This window comes from Choristoneura fumiferana, chromosome 29 (assembly GCF_025370935.1).
Source record: "Choristoneura fumiferana chromosome 29, NRCan_CFum_1, whole genome shotgun sequence".
In the NCBI taxonomy this organism is placed as follows: Eukaryota; Metazoa; Arthropoda; class Insecta; order Lepidoptera; family Tortricidae; genus Choristoneura; species Choristoneura fumiferana.
Window position 1 is genome coordinate 5221266 of NC_133500.1, and position 25953 is coordinate 5247218.

Consider the following 25953-nt stretch of genomic DNA (forward strand, 5'->3'; position numbering starts at 1 on the left):
CTAGCTTATATACGTCCGATTGCTGGATACAGGCCTCCTCTCGGAAGACAAGAGAGAGGCTCGGGCCATAGTTCCCACGCGGACCCAGCGCGAACTGGGAACTTCACACACAATAGTTATTTGTGTCACAAGGGAGCAAAATGATGTACTTACGGCGAGGGCGTACATTGAATCCAGAATGTAGCGAGGATTCTACAATAGAATCCTGAGCGTAGCGAGGGATTCTAAAGTAGAATCCTGAGCCTAATGAGGGATTCAAGTGTTAACGCCAAGATGAAAATAACTTTGCTCCGAGTGGCTCATACAACTTTTCACACCAAGCATTATAAACTTGAAAAAAAATATCTAAAATATTATTAAAGAACAACCAGCATAGAAATGGCGTGGCTTTACAATTATCAACTTCAAAAAAATGGCATTTGCAATAAAATATTTAGAAAAGCCTTGAACAGAAAAGTTGCACTTTGCTCCCTCTCGTCAGGGAGGAAAAGTTACTTTTCTGAAGGAGAGGTGTGAAAAATCTTTTTTGTTTGCACGATGTTTTCCTTCACGTAAAGCTCGTTGTAAATTTGAAATGTACTTTTGCACATTAGTTTCAAAAAACACAGAAGTGCCAGTCCGGATTTGAACCCACGATCCCGTGCTTGAGAGGACATAGGTCAAACCACTAGGCCATAGCGCAGCAGCGTCTAGCACATGTAGATTTTAAAGTATTTAGGTGGTTCAATCAAAACCCTGGAAAATCATTTAGTATTGAGGAAGGTGGTAGGACCAAAATCCTTTTGCCATAAATATTTTGACGTTTTGGAAACGGTGAAACAAAAAAAGTGAGTCGCGTCTTTGCTTACCTATGTATGTATCTTATTATCTTGTTAAAATAAAGGTAGCACGATACCAATCCAACCATTCCCTGTTTGCTGACCTGAAACCTTTTCAATGTATACAGACAAAATAGCAATTGATTACAATGTTACTGTAAAACACAACAGTCTTCAACAAAGGTAACGTTTTCTTTGGCCAAAGCTAGTGTTACCTCACTATCGATACTTACAAAATCGATAATTTTTAGTCGGGCCATCTGCCAAGAACTTTTTCTCGGGAACTCGTGTATATACATACAAACTGAAATATAATTAAATTATTTTCCATTACATTAATTTACACTGCCTAATTAATTATCTTCCGTTTTATTTCAAATTAATACATCACATCATATTAAACTGTATATCAACAAAAAGATATAGGTAATTAGATGAGATGTGTCTATTACTATTGCCGGGAAATCAAAACCTACAAGGTAAATGATAAGGACCTGCGCAAAGTAATGCCTGATTTAATGAATTACCTACTTGCAATAGTTTGAGAATGTGTGAGTCAGTTTGAAGGTAAAGATAGTTCTTACAGCACAATTAATAAGAAAAGTCCATCTTATCTGTAACTTATCAAAAATGAAACCACACTGCGTACATTTTACTTAAGAGCAGAAGTCTGCGTTATCTTTTTAGTGAAGATATAGATGCAGAATAAAATTTCCAAAATATGACCGAAACGTCGTCCTACGGCTGACACTATGATGACTATGATTATACATGCCTACAAAATTGTATGGAACCCTCGGAATACATCCATACTAAAATTATAAATGTGAAAGTTTGTAAGTGAGTGAGTGAGTGAGTTTGTTTGTTACTTCTTCACGCTGAAACGGCTGGACGGATTTGTATAAAATTTGGCAAAAAGTTAGTTTATAACCTGGATTAAAACATGGGATACTCTTTATCCCGATATTCTCACGGGATAGGGATTAAATCTCTAAATAACAACCGCTGGGTTTAGAGTCACCAAATTTAGTAGGTAGGTAGCTGGACGTCTGGAATAAAATTAGGCTACTTTTTATCCCGAAGTTTCCACGGGATAGGGATAAAATCTCGAAACAACAACCGCTGGGCTTAGAGTCATGAAATTTGGTATGTAGATAGCTGGACATCTAGAATAAAACATATCGTACTTTTTATTCCCATATTTTCACGGGATAGGGAAATATCTCGAAACAACAACCGATGGGCTTAGAGTCATGAAATATTACCTTGATTGTTTTTAATGTAACGTCAATGAAAACAACGATTTAATTTTCGGGAATTCCCATGGGAATTTTTAAAAATCCCGGGATTTCAATTCAGCTGCTGGACCTAATGATTTACGTGTGCAAAGCCGCGGGTAAACACTAATACATCCATACTAATATTATAAATGCGAAAGTGTGTGTGTTTGTATGTTTGTCCGTCTTTCACGTCGAAACGGAGCGACGGATCGACGTGATTTTTGGCATAGAGATAATTTATGGGCCAGACAGTGACACAGGCCACTTTTTATCCCGGAAAAATGCCCAGTTCCCGAGGGAACAGCGCGATAACCGAATTCCACGCGAATCATGCCGCAGGCAAAAGCTAGTATAATATGATAATCGATAGACAGTTGATTATCGACTATCCGGTAGCAACCCTAGCTAAAGTTGCATTTGTACGTAAGATCCTACAAAGTTGCCGGAACTATGCGAGCTCCCTCAAGCACTATTCTTTACAGTTAACAACCGGAATGTCGGACAAATTGTTACTTTAAAATGTATTGAGTGCGAGCCACAGAGCTAATATTGAATATGGAGAGCTATTACTATATTATTATTATACCCCTTATTGTACAAAAGTAAAGAAGGAGACTAAAAAAGTGAGGAGAATTTATACCGACTATACAATACATCGTGAGAGTGGCGAGAAACCGGAGGATGCAAGTGGCGAGTTGTCGTTCATTGTGGCGTTCTAAGGGGGAGGCCTTTGTTCAGCAGTGGACGTCTTCCGGCTGATGATGATGATGACAGCACAATAATTGCTTTTGTCTTTGTATTGACAAAGACTCTTTATTGTACACCAGAAATAGTAAGCGATAGAAAAAACAGATACACAGAGAAAAAATTACAAGGTAAGCAATAGGCGGCCTTATCGCGTAAGAGCGATCTCTTCCAGGCAACTTTTTTTACAGAAAGAAGGAAGGACTAGTTTACAACAGGTGGTGCATCAATAGTAGATCAGAACATTAAAACGCAACGGAAATACATCTACGAATACATACATAATTATATCGTACATATAACGTACGTCTAAAATAAATATAGGCAGTGAGATAAACAGCAACAAATAAATAAATCATCATCATCATCCCAGCCTATATACGTCCCACTGCAGGGCACAGGCCTCCCCTCAGAATGAGAGGGCTTGGGCCATAGTCCCCACGCGGACCCAGTGCGGATTGGGAACTTCACACACACCATTGAATTGCTTCGAAGGTTTGTGCAGGTTTCCTCACGATGTTTTTCTTCACCGCATTGCTCGTGGTAAATTTCAAATGTAACTCCGCACATGAATTTCGAAAAACTCAGAGGTGCGAGCCGGGGTTTGAACCCACGACCCTCTGCTTGAGAGGCGATGGGTCAAACCACTAGGCCACCACGGCAACAAATAAATAAATAAATTAATTATATTGCTATTCGTTGCACTTTAGTTGCTACCATCAGTGCAACACAAACAATGTCTTCGTACAAAGAAACCTGGTCACTTTTTATGTGTCACTAAAATGACAGAAAGAGAGAGATAGCGATATCTATCGTTGAAGCATTATGTATGTGTATCTATTTATTTATATTTTTATGATATTATTTTTTGCATTCGTTTCTGTGTCTACCTAATTTTTATTTTCATATTGCTAACCGAATTTGCTTTTGTGGTAATCAATAATAATAATTATTTTAGTGATATGACAATAATAGTCTAGTGTACTACAAACTTTACGTCGCGTTCGTGAAGTTAACGAAGAAATCATTTTTTCCCGTCCGTCTGTCTAAATAAATAATACATTAGTCATTCGAACTTCTCAAGTTATTCCACCATTTTCATAATAGGTTTTCCTGTAAAACGAAGGCAAAAATAGTCATTTTTGCGTTCCTAAAATAACTAAGATTTATAGGGATTTAAACAATATAATATTGAACTATTAAGAAAACAATCAAAGCACATCATGCTTCCTACTATTATTATAAATTTTGCAGGTGCAAGGTCCGCCCGGATTGCTACCACCATCTTGCTCGCTAATCCTGCCGTGAAGCAGCAGTGCTTGCACTGTTGTTTCGGCGTGGAGAGTAAGACAGCCGGTGAAATAACTGGCACTTGAGGTATCCCATCTTAGGCCTCTAGGTTGGCAACGCATCTGCAATACCCCTGGTGTTGCAGATGTTTATGGGCGGTGGTGATCTCTTACCATCAGGAGACCCACTTGCTCGTTTGCCATCCAGTCAAATAAAAAAAAATGCGAAAGTTTGTAAATATGTTTATTTGTTTGTTTGTTTGTTACCTCATCAGGTCTAAATCGCTGAACCGATTGAGATGAAATTCGGTATACAGATAGTTTGAATCCCCGGAAGGGACAAAGGATAGTTTTTATCCCACAGTTCCCGTGGGATAGCGATAAACAAATCTACGTGCACAGACAGAGTAGCGAGAAACAGGCTAGTATATCTAAGATTTAAAATAAGGGGAATAAGTTTGAATTTAATTTTTAACACAAGATTATTTTACTATACTTGTATTTTCCTTCAACTTACTTATATACCAAATTTCAAAATCAACGTGGTCTAAAAAAAGTTTTGAAAATTCATTTTTTACAAAACTGTCCAACTAACACTACAAGACCGGACCGGAAAAAAACCGTCCGGAATGGGGAAAAGTGCATGAATTAGTATGTAAATTTATGGCGTTCCATATCGGACCGTAAACAATCGGACAGTTTTGTGCACTTTTCCCCATTCCGGGCCGTTTTTTTTCCGGTCCGGTCTTGTAGTGCACAAGTGCCCAAACAGAAGTTCATCTCTGTGATAGACAGACGGATGGACAAAGCATTAACTATAGTAACAGGGTCCCTTGGAAACAGGATAATTGAGAAAATCATCCTCCAGTATGATAGAACATGATAGTAATATTCGTATGTAAATGTTGTTCAACAAATGTTTCCGGTATCCAATAACATAAACTTGGTATGTTGTTCCGTCTATGCGGAAGTTTGTTTGTTTGTCATGAACTCCTAAACTTTAGAACTATTGTATATGCAATCCTTGTAGGTGTTTAGACTAGTTTAACACCCTTCTAAGATAAGGGGTGTTGTTAGGGGGTGAAGAAACAACAGATGTGAAAGGAAAAAACAGTCAAGCGCGAGACAGACTCGCGTCCTGAGAGTTCGATACAAAGTATAAGCTAGCAAAACAATAAGTTTGTTTTGTTTTACAAGCTTTTATTGAGTTTCACCTTTCACCTGTTTATTTGTTTGTATTGGAAGCTAAATTTGACCCACTGCCAGTAGTCCGTTCGACTTGAAATTTGGCATACTTATGAAAATTTGGTGACAATACAATAATCTGGCAGTGACAGCTTGGTGGTCCTGCCAGGATCGTCTCCGCAGGAAGGAACTCCTCAATGGTTAATAGTACCGACGTGAAATTGGGTACGGATAACAATCAACAAAAAGTACAGTCAGCAAAAAGGCTTGTATTAAAAAATAAATTTTTAACAAAATTTAATTTTAGTGTTTTTGGCACCGAAAAAAAATCGAAAAATAGGTAGTAGGTAAATTTGAAAATTTCGCCGTTTTTGCTAATAGTTACGAAAAATGGAAAAACGAGTGAGTTGAGGGGAGATTGCATCTCGAAAAGTGTTAGGCTTCCTCCGGCCAGGTGGAGTGACGATCTGCGAAAGGTTGCTGGTGGAAGCTGGATGCGTCTAGCCGAGGACAGGGCGCAATGGCGTCTCATTGCGGGAGGACTAAGTCCAATGCTGGACTGCTAAAAGCAGATTTGAATTTGACATTTCAAATCAAAATAAGATCAGCATAATAGCTTGAATTGACTGAAGATTTTAGCAAAAAGATATTTTTAACTTTGAACCGCTTTACAAACCCTTTAATATCCTTAACGTAAACAAAACAACGCGGATCACGCTACATTTAACCTTCTAAAAATAACCAAACGGCTTTATTAAGCCGTTAAAACGTCGTTAAAAATCTCATTACATATTTTTTAACACTAAAGACGGCCAAACGACGTCTGGGTCTTATCGACCCCTTAAAATGTTTATAGGCGACTGTTTCAAAAACAGGGTTGAATATTAATGTGTTAACAACTTCACCCTCACCCTTCATCCCAGCCTATCTACGTCCCACTGCTGGGCACAGGCCTCCTCTCAGAATGCGGCTTGGGCTGTAGTTCCCACGCGGGCCCAGTGCGGATTGGTAACTTCAAATACACCGTTGAAATTCCTTCGCAGGTTTGTGCGTTTCCTTACTATGTTGTTTTTCACCGTAAATCTCGTGGTAAACACCGGTTTCCAAAAACACAGGTGCGAGCCGGGGTTGGGACCTTTCTTCATTTCTTTAATTATCACCTTGTATTAGCGCTAGATAACAACAAATTTGAACACACGATCCCTGTGCTTAAGAGGCAATAGGTCAAACCACTGGGCCACCACATCGTTTTCTTGAAGTACCATCAGCCAAATAAGTGGTCTATCAATTTTTAAACAAGATCCTATCAAATGAATGTGTCGCTAAAGTCGAACTTTCAAGTTGACAGACACGTCTATTGGCATTATTGTTTTATGACATGCAAACGATTATCAACTTTAGAGTGGTAGACCACATATTTGGCTGATGGTACAAACATAAATAAACATTCATTATCATCATCATCCCAGCCTATATACGTCCCACTGCTGCCCAGTGCGGATTGGGAACTTCACACGCACCATTGAATTGCTTCGCAGGTTCGTGCAGGTTTCCTCACGATGTTTTCCTTCACTGCAAAGCTCGTGGTGAATTTCAAATGTAATTCCGCACATGAATTTCGAAAAACTCAGAGGTGCGCGCCGGGGTTTGAACCCACGACCCTCTGTTTGACAGCTAAATAATTACCTTTCTTTTTGCCTTTGTCGTAGTCGGATAAAAAAGTATTTAATGTCTGTGTCTGTGGACGCAATTGAGAAAGCAATATTGCATATTGCTTGCATTGTAAAAAAGTAAACTTTATAAATATCCAATGCATTCTCGGTAAATACCTACTGAATTCAATATTTGCTACGAGGACTTCTGATTTGATTCAACGACACGATTACGATACGTTCTTTAAACTATAGATCCAATGACGTTAACATGCAGTACGTGGCACGCTTGGCAAAAAACTATAATTACAAATAGAGCCACGAGAGTTGATGTAAATGATTACACACACAGCTGCACGAAGAACTGATTGCATAAGGTACATGGCATGTTCTTGTGTGCGAGACCTCTACTCTGGTACCTATATGATTTCTTGATTCTGTAGATACTACGCTTTGCACCCTAAGACTTCGTTACTACCAATATGTGCGAGGATGCGTTGCGAGGAACCCAACGAAGGTCCTCAGCATTCCGTGCTGCGTGCCATACCTCTACACCACCACTGGGCAGGAGTCTAGACACAAATTTCTCCAATGCGCCACTCATTTCAGTCTGCTGTTTTCTTAGTCACTTAAGCAGTGACACTAGCGACATCTATGTTTTTAGCTCGTCATCGAGAGACGTCAACATTCCTTCGGAACTAACCGCTCACCCGGACAAGAGATGTCGCTATTAAGCAATCAAATTAAGACCGCCTTTACGGCCGAGAAACTGCAGTTTTCAAAAATACAAACTGAGACATGGATGCACAGAAAAACCAGAAAAAGAGACCAGCGCTGGGAATCGAACCCAGGTCCTCAGCAATCCGTGCTGTGTGCTTATAACCCCTCACCACCGCTGGACAGGAATCTAGACACGAAATTTTTCCTATGCATACATATCTCAGGTTACTTATTTCTACTACGCTACTTATGCAGCAGCACTAGCGACATCTATGTTCCGCTCTCATCGAGAGACGTCACACTCTTTCGGAACCAACCGCTCACCCAGACAAGAGATGTCGCTACTAAGCAATCAAATTATGATTGGTTTTTGGAGTCTTTTTGTATTTTTTATTTCAACTCCAAATTTGTTACTTTTACGGGTATTCCGTGAAACCATATCGAAAATACAAACTGAGACATGGATGCACAGAAAAACCAGAAAAAGAGACCAGCGCTAGGAATCGAACCCAGGTCCTCAGCAATCCGTGCTGTGTGCTATAACCCCTACACCACCGCTGGACAGGAATCTAGACACGAATTTTTCCTATGCCATAAGAAAAATTCGTGTCTGGTTTTTCTGTGCATCCATGTCTCAGTTTGTATTATCGATATGGTTTCACGGGATACCCGTAAAAGTAACAAATTTGGAGTTGAAATAAAAAATACAAAAAGACTCCAAAAAACCAATCATAAACTGCAGTTTTTTCCGTTTTTCTTTTCTAAAATATCAACTAATTGTGGTTCGCGAAAAGATGATTCACGCACGCTCGGGATAGTTGCACGATTGTATCGAACCGGCCTGAAAGGGTAAGGCCTCTTGTACACACACGGTTTATCGCCGTGAAAATCTACGCTTAATTCGCCGCGTGTAGGCACGGTCGCCAGTGTTGTATGGATCACTATGAAAGCTTGTAGACGTGCACGGCGCACACGGCCGCGACCGTAGATTTTCACGGCGATAAACCGTGTGTGTACAAGAGGCCTAAGCCAATAGAAATGCTTCATTTATTAATGTATCTTCGCTAAGCGACACAATACATCCTCGCGCATCTTTGGCGGAAACGTATCCTAAAGCCCCCCCAAAGACAGTCCAGACTTATAACCCGACCTTAATCAAAAAATTCCAAGGAATTTTTACATCACAAAATAACAAAAAAATCGCGTCGTATAAATCAGCAGTCCAGAGCAAAGATATCAGAAAGTTTTAAGAGCTTCGAGATTAAAATCTTTTTTTTTCTAAAAATTATGTCGTTTGCGAAGCTTTGGGCGGCGAACGGTTCAAAGGGACCGTTTTAATTTACAGAGATTCAGTAATGGAAATAAATGTCTTGATATAATTTCTGCGTCTTCTTAACCACCCACAACCAAAAACCCCCCTAGTGCGAGTCGGACTCGCGCAAAAAGGGTTTTGTACCATTATCTAAGTATACAACATTAGACATAATAATAATATCACGGGACAATTCACACCAATTGACCTATTTAGTCCCAAAGTAAGCTTAGCAAAGCTTGTGTTATGGGTACTAAGCAACGGATAAATATAATTATATAGATAGATACATACTTAAATACATATTAAACACCCAAGACCCGAGAAGAAACATTCGTATTTTTCATACAAATATTTGCCCCGACACGGGAATCGAACCCGGGACCTCAAGCTTCGTAGTCAGGTTCTCTAACCACTAGGCCATCTGGTCGTCAAAAAAACACAACAACAACATTAGCAAAAAAACGTCAAAAAAACATTTTTTTTGTATGGGACACCCCTTAAAATACTTATTTTATTCTAATTTTTTTTTTAAAGTGATTATGCAACTAATGATTCTGTGAATATTTCAAGCGTGTACCTGTTGCCGTTATTAATATCAAGCAAAAAACGGCAAAACACGTTTGTTGTATGGGAGCCCCCCTTAAATATTTATTTTATTATGTTTTTAGGTGTGTTGTTATAGCGGCCACAGTAATACATAATGTGTGAAAATTTCAAGTGTCTAACTATTACGACTCAAGAGATAGAGCCACGAACGACGAATGGACAGACAGACAGATAGCGGAGTCTCAGTAATTTCATTTTCATTTCATTTCAATAGGGCTCCGTTGGCACCCTTTGAGTACGGAACCCTCAAAAACGATGTTATAATTTTGACGCCAGTGTCTGTCTTTTGGTAACATCGTAGCTCTCAAACGAATGGGCCATTTTCGATCTGTTTTTTTAGGTGAAAGTGAGTACCTCCTTGCGAAGGTTTTAAGCTACGAGTCTGTTTGTTGATGATGATGAAAGGTAATCACGTTTTACTCGCTACTCTACGACTCTAGACGGGTCTAACATCTGGTAGCATGGTGTACGGTTGTGTTGCTCTGAAGATGAGCTCTGGTTGAGTTAGAAACGCGTCAGTGTAGTGGTAGTGGTGGTCATAGATGAGTTTGTGTTATTTGTGAGTGTTCTTACAGTGTGGAGGTGGAGGAACTGCATGAACGCGCATATTTTGCATAAGCTTGGCTATCATAAGGTCGCGGATGAGCAAATAAATTCTTTTAGTTCATTGATATGGACCTCGGCAAAGTTACGCCTTATTCAATATGGTCTTTTATGGTCAACTAGTGTCTACCTGCGGCTTCGCACGCGTAAATCATTTTGAGTTAAAATTCTAGGATTTTACAAAATTCCCGTAAGAATTACATCGTGTTCCTTATGCCGTGGAAATAACGGGATAAAAAGAAGTCTTATGTGTTATTCTAAATGTCCAACTATCTACTTACGAAATTTCATCAAAATACGTCCTGATGTTTTAGCGTGGAGAAGTAACAAACACAGACACACATACAAACATTCGCTTTTATATTCTTGACATTTAGGGGCTGTTTCATCATCCATTGATTAATTTTATTTGACGGATAAATGTGATGCCGTCTCCTTCTATTTGAACAAACCAAATAGAGATGGCATCACATTTATCCGTCAAATAAATTTTATCAATGGATGGTGATGATCCACATTATTACATGTGACTTAACCCATTCAACAGACAAACTTAAGTACACCAATGGAACATAATCAGCACTTACATGCTGCTTATCGGCTTTAGAGACTCGAACCACTTCTGCTTACAAACCATCCCAAAAAACTCCATTTCAATCACATTTCTTTACCGAAATATATCACAGCACAACAACATAATGTAGTATTTTTTCACAACAAAAAGCCGTACATCATCCTTAACTTTATCGTGCCTGAAACAATGTATCACGTACACCGAACGCTTTGTTCCGGAATCCGTTTCCGCTGCGTTATATACACAGCAGTGTATAATATATAGCGGAATAAATCGCTTGGATAAAAGAGTTGAGTTCCGTCAGACGGTTTTCAAGGAAAGGGTGTACGGATAAATTATTGTTTTAACAATGATAATAGTAAATAAAAAAATTATAAAACTTTTTTACAAACTATTTACTAAAAAATACTTTCACAAAATATAACTAAAATTTCAACTAAGAAGTCCCCACTTAATAATATTATAAATGCGAAAGTAACTGGCTGTCTGTCTGTTACGCTTTCACGTCGAAACCACTGAGCCGATTTTGATTATTTTTGGTATATAGGTAGTTTGAACCCCAAGGATCAACATTGGATACCTTTTATTCCGGTAGAGGGCGCCACCGCGTGATAACCTAGATCCGCGCAGGCGTAGTCGCGGGCATAAGCTAGTAGATAATAAATGATGATATATGGCAGAAATAGGTGTGCTTAAAACACATAACTACTCGTCGAGTATATTATATTCGTGATTACAATAAGTAACTGAATCTTCTCCGTGCTCGGTTTCCAACTCAGGCCTTTTTATTAAAACAGGAAATAAACGAACCAATGAACTCAGAAATAGGTGTGTAAATAATTGCTTGTGACAAAACTTAATTTACCTTCCAAACCATCAACGCGTAAGACATCTTAAATTACCACCCTAGGGCACCAATCTATTGATTACTGAATTACCTTAAGCAGTACAGCAATTATTTAAATTAAAAAGCACCCTCTTGGTATCGTCTTAATAACCCCTACATAGCCTTCAGCATTGGAGGGGGGTCTATAATGTGGCATTTGGTGGTGAGGGGTAAATAATATTGTGGAGGTGCTTTCACGCTGGTGAAGATTCGATTAATTGCTTCTAAAGTAATTGACATGATGTAGATATTGAGATTTAAAGTGGTTGGTTTGTAAACGTGCTTAAAGCGTTTTTGTTGGGAAATAGATTAAAGTTTTAGCATTGAGCAAGTCAATTAATTGGTAATTTTTTCACTTCCGTTAGCGAAAATGTTTTTAGTTTTAGTAGGTGCCAATAGAAAAAGGAAGATTTAACGAATTTGAAATACGCCGATATAACATGGAAAACTAATGTTTTAGCGGTACCTGGGTGATACTCTGCTATTATTTTAGGTTTCGTAGTCAAAGGTTTCAAACACATTTAATAATAATAATAAAGTAGGGCCAGATACAGAAGGCGGTACTTCTGGACACGGCACGCATCATCCGGAGGTTCCTCACTCTGCGGCCCTGACCACCGGTAGCTTGGGCCCTGCCCTGTTACCGGCGGCAAACTAGGTTAGGTTTTTATAATATTTTTATTTTGTATGTACTTTTCTGTATTTTACTTCTTATAACTATTATAAAAACCTAATCCTAAGAATAAAAAAATAAATAAAGAGAATAATAATAATAATATCACGGGACAATTCATACCAATTGACCTAGTCCCAAAGTAAGCTTAACAAAGCTTGTGCTATGGGTACTAAGCAACGGATAAATATAATTATATAGATAGATACTTAAATACATATTCAACACCCAAGACCCGAGAACAAACATTCGTATTTTTCATACAGATATCTGCCCCGACACGGGAATCGAACCCGGGACCTCAAGCTTCGTAGTCAGGTTCTCTAACCACTGGGCCATCTGGTCGTCCAAAACATTTGTCCATTTCTTTATCACAAAGCTACCTTTTGAATCGTACAAAGTGGACAGTTGAAAGTATTACTGTGTCCTACTATGGTCGTTATATCAGCAACCAAATTAAAAGTGAAAGAGGATCTTCAGCATGAAAAATGTTATTTTTAAATGGTACAAATAGGAAAACTAGACTACACAGTTTTCGAGTTATTTTTTTATTGTAGGTTGTAACTCGTGCCTTCACAATATGCATCGCTTCCTGGTAGGTATCCAATTGAGCTAAAATTTAGTATACTTATGAAAATCCGGTGACAATACAAAATCTGGCATTGAAATTTTGGCTATCTGACCAGCATCGTCTCCACAAGATAGAACTCTTCATCATTCGGTATAAAAATTAGTTTATAGACAATGCAAGAGTACAGTCAACGGAAAAATCTTGAAATTGAAAATACAAACTGAAATATAGATGCACAGAAAAAACAGAAAAATAAGACCATCACTGGGAATCGAACCCAGGTCCTCGGTAATCCGTACCGCGTGCTATACCGCTACACCACTGATGGTCAACGGTACCGACACGAATTTCCCTATGCACCTCATATCTCAGCTTGTGTTTCTTACTTAGTCACTTAAGCAGCGACGCTAGCGACATCTATGCCGTAAGCCCGTAAAACCGACCGACCGGATGACCGTAAAAGTAAAAATTTGGAATTGAAATAAAAAATACAAAAAGATTCCAAAAAACCAATCTGAAAAAATCTTGCATTAAATAAACTTGTTTAACTAAATTTTATACTAAAAAAACGTCTTTGAACTCATAAATCATTACTTACATCTCCGCCACCTTGCCTGCCCCCCAGCAAACTGTCAAATTTTAAATCTAAATGCAAATCAAAATGGCTGAGGCTATCAATCTACGAGGAATCTGTACATCGCTAAAGCATTAATATTCATTGTATGCTTAGTGGTGCAATAAGTGATGCTTTATGTTATTTAAATCGACGGTGGAACTTTTCAGTTTGCGCAACTTACCTTATAATTGCCTCGACGAAGTAAATAATGTGTGCATTATTACACACTAGTATAATCATCCCAGCCTAAATATGTCCCACTGCTGGGCACAGGCCTCCTCTCAGAACAAGAGGGCTTGGGCCATAGTTCCCACGCGGGCCCAGTGCGGATTGGCAACTTCACACGCACCATTGAATTGCTTTGCAGGTTTGTGCAGGTTTCCTCACGATGTTTTCCTTCACCGCATAGCTCGTGGTAAATTTCAAATGTAAAATTCCGCACAGGGTACGTATTATAATGTATAAATTTAAAATACATATCGGTTGAAATACATACAGTTGAAATACCGAAAATTATAAAATATAATGCATCAAAATATATAAAATTATTTGACATAAGTTCTAAAAGCATAAGCTTGAAATGCATAGTGGTCAAAATATATAATGGTTACAACGCATAATGGTTCTTAGTCATATGGCACAAAATGCATATTTTCATAAAGTATACGTTCAAAATGTATACAGTATGTTTACAAATACATACTAGACACTGAATTTTCACAAAGAAAAATGCATATATTACAATTCTGGCACTCGCCGGCCGCTGCCGCGGCACGCTCGCTACGCTCGCTCGGCTCGTGCTTGTTTTGGTCATAGTTGAACCTAACACGCTCCTCCTCGCTACGCTCGTCGTCGCACCTAAAGTTCAATTTATGATCTGACTTTAGTTTAAAATGCAAGGTTTTGTTAGACAATACCGATTCCGATCAGTCGGTATCTTATAGGTTAGGTTAGGTTAGAGTTTTGTCCAGGCGCGAAGCGCCTTAACTACCCTGAATAGGAGCTCCGCGAAGCGGAGCTCCGTCGACTTGTCTTACAGTCCTTAATTTTTCAGAATTTAACATGTAAATACAATGTGAATAGACTGGAGATGATGATGAACCTAGGCATTATATAGTATGTATTTTGACCATTATGAAAAACGTACTATAGGAATTTTAATTGTTATTTCTTTCAACTATTATATATTCTGATTGTATATATTCTGAACATATACATTGTGAACTTAGTCATTTTAATTTTATGTATTTCGACCAGTATGAAAAACGTGCTTATGAATTTTGATTAATATTTATTTTAAACATTATATTTTCAATTTTCGGTATTTCAACTGTATGTATTCAACCGATATATATTTTAAATTTATACATTATAATACGTACCCTTCCGCACATGAATTTCGAAAAACTCAGAGGTGCGAGCCGGGGTTTGAACCCACGACCCTCTGCTTGAGAGGCGATAGGTCAAACCACTAGGCCACCACGGCTTTTTAGTATTAGTATAATAAAAAATATAATAAATCCTTACTAATATTACTAAATAAGCGCGCGGTGAAGGACGTCGTTAGGAAATCGCACAAACCTAGGGTAGTTTTTATTTCGGAAAATTGCAGTTTTCGCGGGATCGAGGTAAACGAATCGTTTTGAGACAAAGTTGTGTACATACAACAATTAGACATACAAGAACGATCCTACACCCTCTGTAATTGATAATGGATCAATCACAATCGTAATTTAAGTAAACTAAGTAGTAAGTTTTTAAATAATTTATTGAATCAGGCGTTACTTTGCGGAGGTCCATATCAATGAACTAAAAGATTTACTTTGCTCACCCGCGCACTTATATAGCTAATTTTATGCAGAATTTCATGCAGTTCCTCCACCTCCACACTGTAAGAACACACACAAATCACACAAACCCATCTATCACCACGACGACAATACACTGACGCGTTTCGAACTTAGCCAGAGCTCATCTTCAGAGCAACACAACCGTACACCATACTACCAGATGTTAGACACACCACATCTGGTCTGGCCAATAACAGTTTACATTGAGAGATCGATCGACAAAGGCGAACTTATGCCATAATCTCTTCCAGTTAACCAACCAGACCACCAGATTTATAAAAAAAAAAACTTCAGTCCACCTTGCAAAAACCTAGCAGACTACCTTGAAGGTTCACCTTGTCCCCAAACTCAAGTTTACGACTGGAATTAACCCTAAACCCGATAATTTGGCGACTATATCTTTATAGGCCATTCTTCTTTTATAGCTAAATTATCTTAGCCGTAAAACCGATAAAAAATAAGAGTGTGTGACGTATAAAGTTACTAGACATTTTTATCTCAACATCAAAGACCCTTAATAAAACGAAAAACAAGGAGGGTTCTCAAATGTTTTGCTATTTTTTTTTGTCAAAATTTGTGTGACGTCACATGCAAGTAAGTCTTTCTCTGTCTAACCTTGAATTTCGAACCTTTATAACTTTGTTATTTGTAGAGATAGCTTAAAAATAGTTTCTCTATACGATAACAGGTATTGAGAAGTTTTAATTTATAAAACATAAAAAATAGTCGAATACCATATTGAGAGCCAATATGAATGCAAATTTTTCCGATAAAATGAGATGAAAAACCATTTAGAACTACCTACATCTGTATTGCTTCCCCAATCCCCATAAAATTACTTTGAGCTGTTTTAAATAGGGATGCAGTTTTTGTCATTATCATGTTATTCTTTAATATCGCTTTTGTTGTTACTGATACTAGTTCCAAAATCAAAAAAATAATTGTTGAGGTTTGGATCATTTTTGCTAAACTACGTCCAAGATAATTGATACAAATTTTAAATGTCTGCTCCACAAACAAACCGAGGAGCGAGAGCTAGTGATATTAATACTTATGACAGTAAATACAGAACGAGCATAGAACTGCGTATAATGCCATTCTCCTTTTATGTGTAAAATAAAATAACGCTTCAAATAAAACATTCTATGTTCATTTTATCCCGGAGTAAAGCTTTTTCTTAAGTCAAGCGAGACGGGAGATAGGAATTGGATAAGGTTCGAGCGGGACGAAATATAGCACCTCTGAATAGGATTGCTTGAGGCGGGACAAATACAATATCGTGGTGAAGATGTGGCTAGTGAGGTGCACATTCGATATAATTTTATATCGACAGTCGATAGTTTTTAAAACAACTTGATATTTATTTTTAAATGCAAGCCTCTTTCAAATAAGATTTATGTTCAATTCAAAATATTGTAGTCATTGTATACTTATGAATTTTTAGTTGTTTTTTTATTCTAATGAACGGATGAGATTTTACTACAAAATCTTTATTACCCAAACGTCTACCTAGTTATCCGTCTGTCACAGTGCTGTTTTTCTGAAAGCTTTTATTTAACTTGTTTTTTGGGTCAAATCTGGTATCTCCATTTTTGACCCACTTCCAGTAGTCGGATTGGCTTGAGATTTGGTGTACCTACACTATGTGAGTTGAAGGACAATGAGTACAAAGTACAGTCAGTCATATAGTATAGTAATAAAAACACAATAAATTGTCCTTTTTATAGGAATTTATTTTGCTTTATGCTTGCAATTATTAATTGGAATTATTTTTCTTATAATTACTTTATTGCATTATGTGTATGATATAAGGCAAGATGAATATTAAATGATATTGTAACAAATAACTCACGTCTTAAACCGAGTTCGCGCGAGCAGAGCGGTGGCGCGTAGTGTGCGTGTTGCGAAAGCCGCCGAGTCGCGTGCTCCTGAGAAGAAGGGCTACGAAATAGCCCGAAACATGTCGAGCTAAACTTGGTTTAAGACGTGAGTTATCCGTTACAATATCATTTAATATGAGTGAGTCTCACGGTAGTTTCATGTTCAAGATGAATATTTTCATTTTTATGATTAAATTCGATAAGTTACACTGAAGTACTAATTATTGGAGTAAAGTAAAAATACATATTTACTCATTCATTTGACAACAAAAAATAAAACTTTATCCAATGTATCGATTCAGCTTTTCTTCTCACTACGCGGATTTGTTTCACTATGATTGGTTATTGACACAACTCATACGATATATTGCTTAATCCGGATAAGACAGCGGAGTCGGATTAACCGTGCGATGAGATACACAGACAGATTTTGGCTTATAACTTTTGTTAGTGAGGGATACGCTTGTCGATAAAAAGATAATTTCTGTCTGCTAACCGAAAGTTTCGGTGCCACGTATATTTCTTGTGAAGTTTAGTCGACTAAGGGCTGTTTCACTATCCATGATTAGCGTAACCGATGATTAAATGTGATGCCATCTCCGTCTATTAGAACAAAAACAAATAGAGACGGCATCACACCTAACCGCCAGTTAACACTAATCAATGGATGGTGAAACAGCCCCTTAGTCTTTAATTCATATTCATATTTATTCATTCAAATTCATGCTCATTACATGATTAGATGGTGATGGCTTTACTTAGAAGGTTACTATACCCTGTGAAGCGTCAGACCGAACTAATGGTAATCAAAGCAGGTTGCTACCATACAAGGTGTCTCGGACCATAGGGTTTTAAATTCCAGGTTCGATTCTACTCGCATAACTACGCTTCTTTTTTTGAAATGTTTTCATTTAACTTAAATTTAGATATAATCATCAAAGTTTAATCGTTAAATCAGTGTATCGGACGTGGCGGTATTATCGCTGAGTCATGGTACGGGCCAGTACGGGGGCCTTTAAATAATTTGACATTTGCAAATTACATCTTTTGATAAACTTTTGTCAATGTGCCGTCAATTAAAAAGTTGTATTGCGTAAATTGAAAATAACATTTAATCTGTATGAAAAAATAAAATTAACACAGGTCATGTTTTTATAAAGTTGCAGAGGTTTACTAATGTTTCGGCGAATAACGTTTGGCAACCTGTCTCATTTCGCAACTTTTCGTTTTCCAACTGTTTAATATTTTTGAAACTGTAAATATTTCAGGATTTTTATAAAGGTTACTAACAACCTAAAGTGTTCTACACGATGGCCCTGAAATAAATCCTGAAATATTTACAGTTTTACAGCCTTATTCATAAAAAATCCTTAATTGAGGTTTGATCGGTCTGTTACTTAGCAGACTGATTAAGCTTGTTAGACGGTTGTCAAGAAGTATGATTCATAAACGCTTGCTAGCAGTCTGCTAGTTGTTGAGCTGCTGATAGACGGATTAGACGCGTTATGTTGGCAATCTTGACAAATCAAAGACACGAAATGGCCTCATCGATATTTAAAAAAAAAAATTTGACAGCAGTGACAGCAAATTAGCAGGAAAAAAAAAGCGAGATGTTTATTTCCCGCCATTCCGATCCGCATGTTTATGTTTAAGTGCAAAAAGCCGTAATTATGTTAATCATCCTAATTTTATTTTTCTCATATTTATTGTTAGTAAAAGTAGTAAATTAGCAGTAATTTTAGAGGATTTTTAAATACAAATTCCTGAAAATAAATTTTCCTGGTTTTTTTTTAATCTTTGCGTAACTTCACCCTTCACTAAAAAATATCTTCGGTGTGGTTTTTTGCTCTTGTCAAAGTCAGCTGTTCAAACTTGTGGCGGCCATTTTGTGACTTAGCAGGGAGATAAAGAGAGGTCTACGGTCCTCTAACTTAGCAGAGCTTGATCGACTGATTAGCGCTAACAGACGTTTATGAAATCACGTTTTTTAGCATCGGGCCTTCAAGGAGCCTCAAGAGGCTCTAACTTTTTATGAATAAGGCTGTTAGAGTTTGCGAAATGAAAAGTTGCCAAATGAAACAGGTTGCCAAACGTTACGTTGTTAAAAGGCAGTACCCGAGTCAGAAAAAAAATAGCTCAATTATGAATTTTATGCGAGGAGAATGGAATCTTTAATTATTAACCCATTAACCTTGTCACCAGTGCGGTAAAAAGCGGTACGGTAATTAGACAGGTGCACAATAAAATGACAATGGCCGCCCCATCATCTTCATCATACTAAAGCTATCACTTACTGTATGTGTTGAAGTTGGTGAGCTGCACAGTGTTGCAGTCGTCACCAACTTGGAGATAGGTGATCTCGCAGCGGTAGAGGCCCTCATCGCTGGCTTGCACATTGGTGATCACCAATTCCGCATGCGTCGAGTTTGGCACGTGAGTGATGGACATTCTGGGGACAAATAAGCTGGAATTAGTGCCTTAATAACCAAGACTAATTCAGAATACAAATGTTACACAGGCGAGGTTGTAAGTGGTAAATAAACGCAATTGATCAAAAAATGTAGTACAATCTTAATTTAGTAAAATGTATAAATTTACGGAAAGGTTCTTCAATTTTACATTTCCCAACTGTTTAGGATGGAGATTTTTTTTTTAACTGAAAGTACTTCAAAATTGTTATAAAACTAACCTCAACTAATCTATACAGTGTTATAGGATAGTCCTGAAATGAAATTAATTATAATTTTCTGAGTGAACTTTATAGACGTTACATCAAGGTTCAATTTTGTTGACATATTGATTTTAGATACGAGATTTTTTCAAAGTAGTGACGATATATAATTTTCAGTTAAAAAAAAAATTCGTCCACACGCAACAGTTTGCCTGTTTGCCAACTGTTTTGTTAAATGTTTTGGGAAAAATATTTTCGGCGTAAAACAATGCACGAAAGAAATACTAATCGAAACGGCAAAGTTATCCAAAGCTTATCAAAAACGCTACTAACGTTCGTCTTAAAAATATATATAAATAAAAAAAGTCCTTTTCATCCAACACTTTTTAAATAAATACAGACTTCGTAAAATACCAGATACGGCACCGAATAATTAAAAATCACCTCTCGACAGTCGACTAATTCACCCGCTCGCGCTGTAACTGGTAAGATTTATTTTTCAGCTTGCAACATTAATTCGGAGTTGCAGTGCATTTTATTTTGCTTAAACGAGATGGTTTTAACATGTTGGCAACACTGTTCCGATGTCAGCCTTTAATAAACAATCAAAATTAATGAACTGACGCTGTTTTAATTTTTCTTTATTTATTGATCACAAGTTTTGATTCTTTTCCTTCATATTATGTAGGTAAGACTATCAGGGTTTCCTAAGACTATGCGATATGAAGCAAAATACCTTCACGTTTAGTTTTGTTAAAGGACAGTTTGTTGGAAAGATACTTTATTTATTTTTTTAAAAGTGTGCAATACTGCATCTAGAGATTTTTAAAAATGATTTGCTTCGTCTGGAAATAGAACTAACTCAAATATGAAAAAAGCCATCCAATCGTAAGAATGGAGAACAATAAAATCCTGTTGAGTTTAATCAGAATTTATTTTAAAACACTGAAATTAAAAGATGACAGGAAATAACAATATTTTAATTATGGTACCTGTTGCAGGTAACATTCGGTGAAAATTTGATTGTTTTGTTAAACCTCACAATAAATTAATTAACAAGTCACCTTTTTATTTTAAAACTAAGGCCTGTTTCACCACTTGTCGATTACTTTAAGTGTCAGATAAAAGAAATGCCGTCTTTTTATTCCGTCAAAACAAACAGAGACGGCATCACTGATATCCGTCACTTAAAGTTAGTCTAAAAGTTGTCAAACAGGCCCTAAGGGGCTGTTTCACCATCCATTGATTAGTGTTAACTGACGGTTAAATGGGATGCCGTCTCCGTCTATTTCCAACAAAACAAGTAGAGACGGCATCACATTACCGTCAGTTAACACTAATCAATGGATGATGAAACAACCCCTAAGTCAAACTTATTTTATTTTAATGTTACAAATAAATGTCTTTCTTTGTTTAAACTATACAAACAACCCTAAAAACAAACGTAAGTGCTTGAAAAACCACTTTCACGGACCGTCCAACCCACATCCAATAAAAACGAAAATGCAAGAAAAAACAGTCACGCCAAATTAATTAACAACTAAACAAAGGTTGTGATAGACAATGGGACTAATAGTGTGGCAATGAGTTCGCAGTAATCAAGTGCCTCTACTAGATTGATAGCTCTATGCGTTTGACGTCACATTTAATCGAATTTGGGGAAACAAGGGGCCAGTGGTTTTAGTTACAGCCGCGTTTTGTTTTTTGTAGAATTAGGTTTTGTTTTTTTGTGGCTTTTAGGCTGTCATCATCATCATGGTCGTCATCCCAGCCTGTATACATCCCACTGCTGGGCAAAGGCCTTTTCACAGAATCAGGCTTTTACTAAAAACTTGCAATGTATCTTGTATGTATGTATCCATGTATGTGCGGGTCAAATCTTGCAAGTTAAATTTGACTCACTTCAAGTAGTCGAATTGTCTTGAAATTTAGCATACTTATGTAAATTACGTGACAGTAAAGTAATCTGGTAGTGAAATCCCGGCTCGCACCTCTGAGTTTTTCGAAATTCATGTGCGGAATTACATTTGAAATTTACCACGAGCTTTGCGGTGAAGGAAAACATCGTGAGGAAACCTGCACAACACTGCGAAGCAATTCAATGGTGCGTGTGAAGTTCCCAATCCGCACTGGGCCCGCTGAACTTATGCCCAAGCCTCTGTTCTGAGAGGAGGCCTGTGCCCAGCAGTGGGACGTATATAGGCTGGGATGATGATGATGAGTGAAATCCTGGTAGTCCGGCCAGGATCGTCTCCACAGGACAGACTTCAACGGTTAATGGCATCGACTTGAAATTTGGTATGCAAATGTAGTTTGGGTGACATACAATGCAATTCTTTTTAATTTAACGTCTATGAAAACTACGATTTAATTTTCGGGAATTCCCACGGAAATTTAAAAAAAACCCAAAATTTCAATTTATCTGCTGGATATAATGATTTGTGTGTGCGAAGCCGCGGGTAAACGCTAGTGTGTTTTAATTGCTAAAGTTTGAGTGTGTTCGTTTGACACTCTTTCAATATCGAAAATACAAACTGAAACATAGATTGCACAGTAAAACCAGATAAAGAGACCAGCGCTGGGAATCGAACCCAGGTCCTCAGCATTCCGTGCTGCGTGCCATACCCCTACACTACTACTGGACAGGAGTACAGACACGAATTTCTCCTATGCACCACATATCTCAGCTTGTTTGTTTCTTACTTAGTCACTTAAGCAGCGACACTAGCGACATCTATGTTTTTAGCCCTCAACGAGAAACTTTCAAACATTCCATTGGAACTAACCGCTCACCCGGACAAGAGATGTCACTTTTAAGCAATCAAATTACCGAAGCTTTTGGAGTTATTTTGTATTTTTTATTTTAACTCCAAATTTTGTTACTTTTACGGCCATCCCGTAAAATCCATATGGATCCATTATCCAAAAACTTCGGTACCCTTTCAGTAGGTAAAGGCTGGTTTAGCATCTGCGCATGCGTGCCCACGTTCTGTCAACAAGCGTCAGTAAACTGGGCCGAGCTTGGTGGTGCAGTGTGGATAAATTATAGTGGTGTGTCAGAGATGAACCGAGTTATTATTATTGTGTGCCCCTACAGGGAATCATGGACTGACTGATAATAACTGTAACTCATTTTATAACTATTTACATGGCTTTACAATGAATAAATAATCTGAATATGAATATGAAGTATATTATGTAATTGGAAAGAGATGAAACATAATAAGTTTTTAAAGAATATCATTATTAACAAAAATAGTTGACTGTATTTGCATGGTTATTTAAACCATGCCAAATTTCAAGTCAATCCGACAATCAGGAAGAGGGTCAAATTTAGCTTCCATGATTTGACCCTAAAACCTAAATAAGGGGCTGTTTCACCATCCATTGATTAGTGTTAACTGACGGTTAAATGTGATGCCGTCTCCGTCTATTGGAACAAAACAAATAGAGACGGCATCACATTTAACCGTCAGTTAACACTAATCAATGGATGGTGAAACAGCCCCTAAATAAACAAATAGGGCAAGCTAAATAAAAGCTTGTTAAAACAATAATAAAACTCGACGGAACCCGCACACAATGCGGTGCACTCACGCACCGATCCGCTGCAGGCTTCATTACACGTGGAATTTTACAAGCACCCTTGTCCTGGTCTAGGTTTTATATAGGATGTTCTCACACCGATGCGGGTTCAGTAACGTTATATAATAGACTTTTCCGGGTTTTGCCTTTTCGCAGAATAATTGTTTGCCAAATTATTCATTTGCCAACTGTTTCATTCCCCAACTCCCAATTTTCTCCGAAACCAAACATTTTTCTCAATGTATTTTCTTATGCTTTTATGGAACACAGTAGGTTAGGTTAGGTTTGTTTTATGAAAGTTTTGGAAAAAATATGGTTTCAAATCGTGAGTTTGGAAATGAAACAGTTTGGCAATTTAAACAATTTGGAATCGTGTGAAAATAATAATGAACGAATAATAATAATTTGTATTATAGTGAAAAAAGCGTGGGGAGCTCGATATCCGAAAAATATGGCACAAAGCGCCCCATGAATTTTTATTTTACGAATTTTAATTATAAAATTGTATAAAATAATTCTTATTTTTTTACTTTTTAAATAAATAAATAAATAATAAAATAAAAATCATTTATTTCAGGTCATTTTGGTAAGCCATATTTTTACATAAATAAGTATAAATTAAATTAAATCAAATAAAATTAAATTACCTAGTTACATTAAATTAAATAATTGAAACTAAAATTTTATTAAATTAAATTACTTCAATTTATTATTTGAAGTTATCAAATAAGTATACTTATCAAATTATTGTAGTGTTGCTATCGATTCTTGATAGGTCTACAAAGTTTAAATTAAATCTGACCCTTTAGGGCCAGTACAGATGGACTGCATTCCAAATGCAACGTAACCGCAACTGCCAACTGCTCATAATTTTTCAAATTAAGATTGTTTTTTTTGGAATCTTTTTGTATTTTTTATTTCAATTCCAAATTTTTACTTTTACGGTCATCCCGTAAAACCGAAATTGAAAATACAAACTGAAATATAGATGCACAGAAAAAACACAGAAAAATAAGACCATCACTGGGAATCGAACCCAGGTCCTCGGTAATCCGTACCGCGTGCTATACCGCTACACCACTGATGGTCAACGGTACCGACACGAATTTCCCTATGCACCTCATATCTCAGCTTGTGTTTCTTACTTAGTCACTTAAGCAGCGATTTTTATTTTTCTGTGTTTTTTCTGTGCATCTATATTTCAGTTTGTATTTTCAATTTCATAATTTTTCATCGCAGTTCCATTACAGTCGTCAAAACTGCACGCTGACTGCCTTTGAAATGTATGAGCAAGTCATCAGTTGCGGTTAGGTTGCAGCTGGAATGCAGTCCATCTGTACTGGCCCATAAAGTGGGCCAAAATCGAGTTCGAAGGAGTCGGTTACAAACAAACGGTTACATATTTTAATATAGAAAATTAAAATACCTACGGTTAAAATGTCGATGATTAAAATATTTCTACTGTACAGAAATATCGAAAATTAAAATAACGAAAGTTTATATTGTCGAATGGTAAGAGAACCTACGTTCAATATATCGAAAATATAATCGATATTTTAATTTTCAATATTTTGAACACCGACATTTTAAGCGTAGGTATTTTAATATTCGATATTCAAATTATGTAACCCAAACAAACATACGTAAAGCTAATAAAAGCGTTGTAATTATACGCAACGGTGTAACACCGCGCTCTTGTTTTTACAGGCTCACCTTTATTGTAGAGCTTTAATGGATGTTCTCCCTATTAAATATGGAGGCAGAGAAGCTTTTAGCTAAGCTACGCTAATTTATACTGTCCGGCGTAATGGGATTTTCATTACAGAACTTTTTATTGGCATTTAAGTTTCAGAGTAGTTTAAGCAAGCAAGTCATCAGTGAAAAACTCGGTGGTGGACGTCCCACGCTTCTGTGACCTTCTGATATAATAAATAATAAATAAATAATCAGAAATGATGATATCCTCATTTAGAACCAAGGTTACCGAAATAGCCTGAAAAGAATGCGAACTAGAGTGGCAGTGGCGGCACATCCCTCACAGAACTGATGGGCGATGGGGTCAGAAGTTTCTCGAATGGTGTCCGCGGACCGGGAGACGAGCTGTCGGTAGGCCTCCAAGATGGAGCGACGACCTGGTTAAGATCATTGGATTGCGGTCCGAGTGGAGAGCCTTGGGTAGGCCTATGTCCAGCAATGGACGTCTTTCGGCTACATGATGATGATGATGATGAAACAAATATCACAAGGCACTTGAAATCAATCGACGTAGCTGTAGTCCCAAAGCAAGTAGTCTGACTGAGTTATGGGTACTTAGCAACAGATAAAAATGATGATGGTGATGATGACGAATACATACTACACCGTACTTATACTCGTATTTATCTTAGAAATATGTGCCCCAACCGCAGCACCGAACACAGGACCGCAGCTTCGTA

At 37.3% G+C, this 25953-nt stretch overlaps 1 protein-coding gene across 1 annotated transcript in view; it reads right to left on the reverse strand.

Annotated features, from left to right (window-relative positions):
- The window catches only part of nrm (neuromusculin), a 697165-nt gene that overhangs the window by 192422 nt on the left and 478790 nt on the right, over nt 1-25953 (reverse strand). The window contains exon 4 of the mRNA XM_074109606.1: nt 19557-19711. Within this exon, the coding sequence (XP_073965707.1) occupies nt 19557-19711 (155 nt within the window). The remainder of the gene's footprint in view (nt 1-19556; nt 19712-25953) is intronic.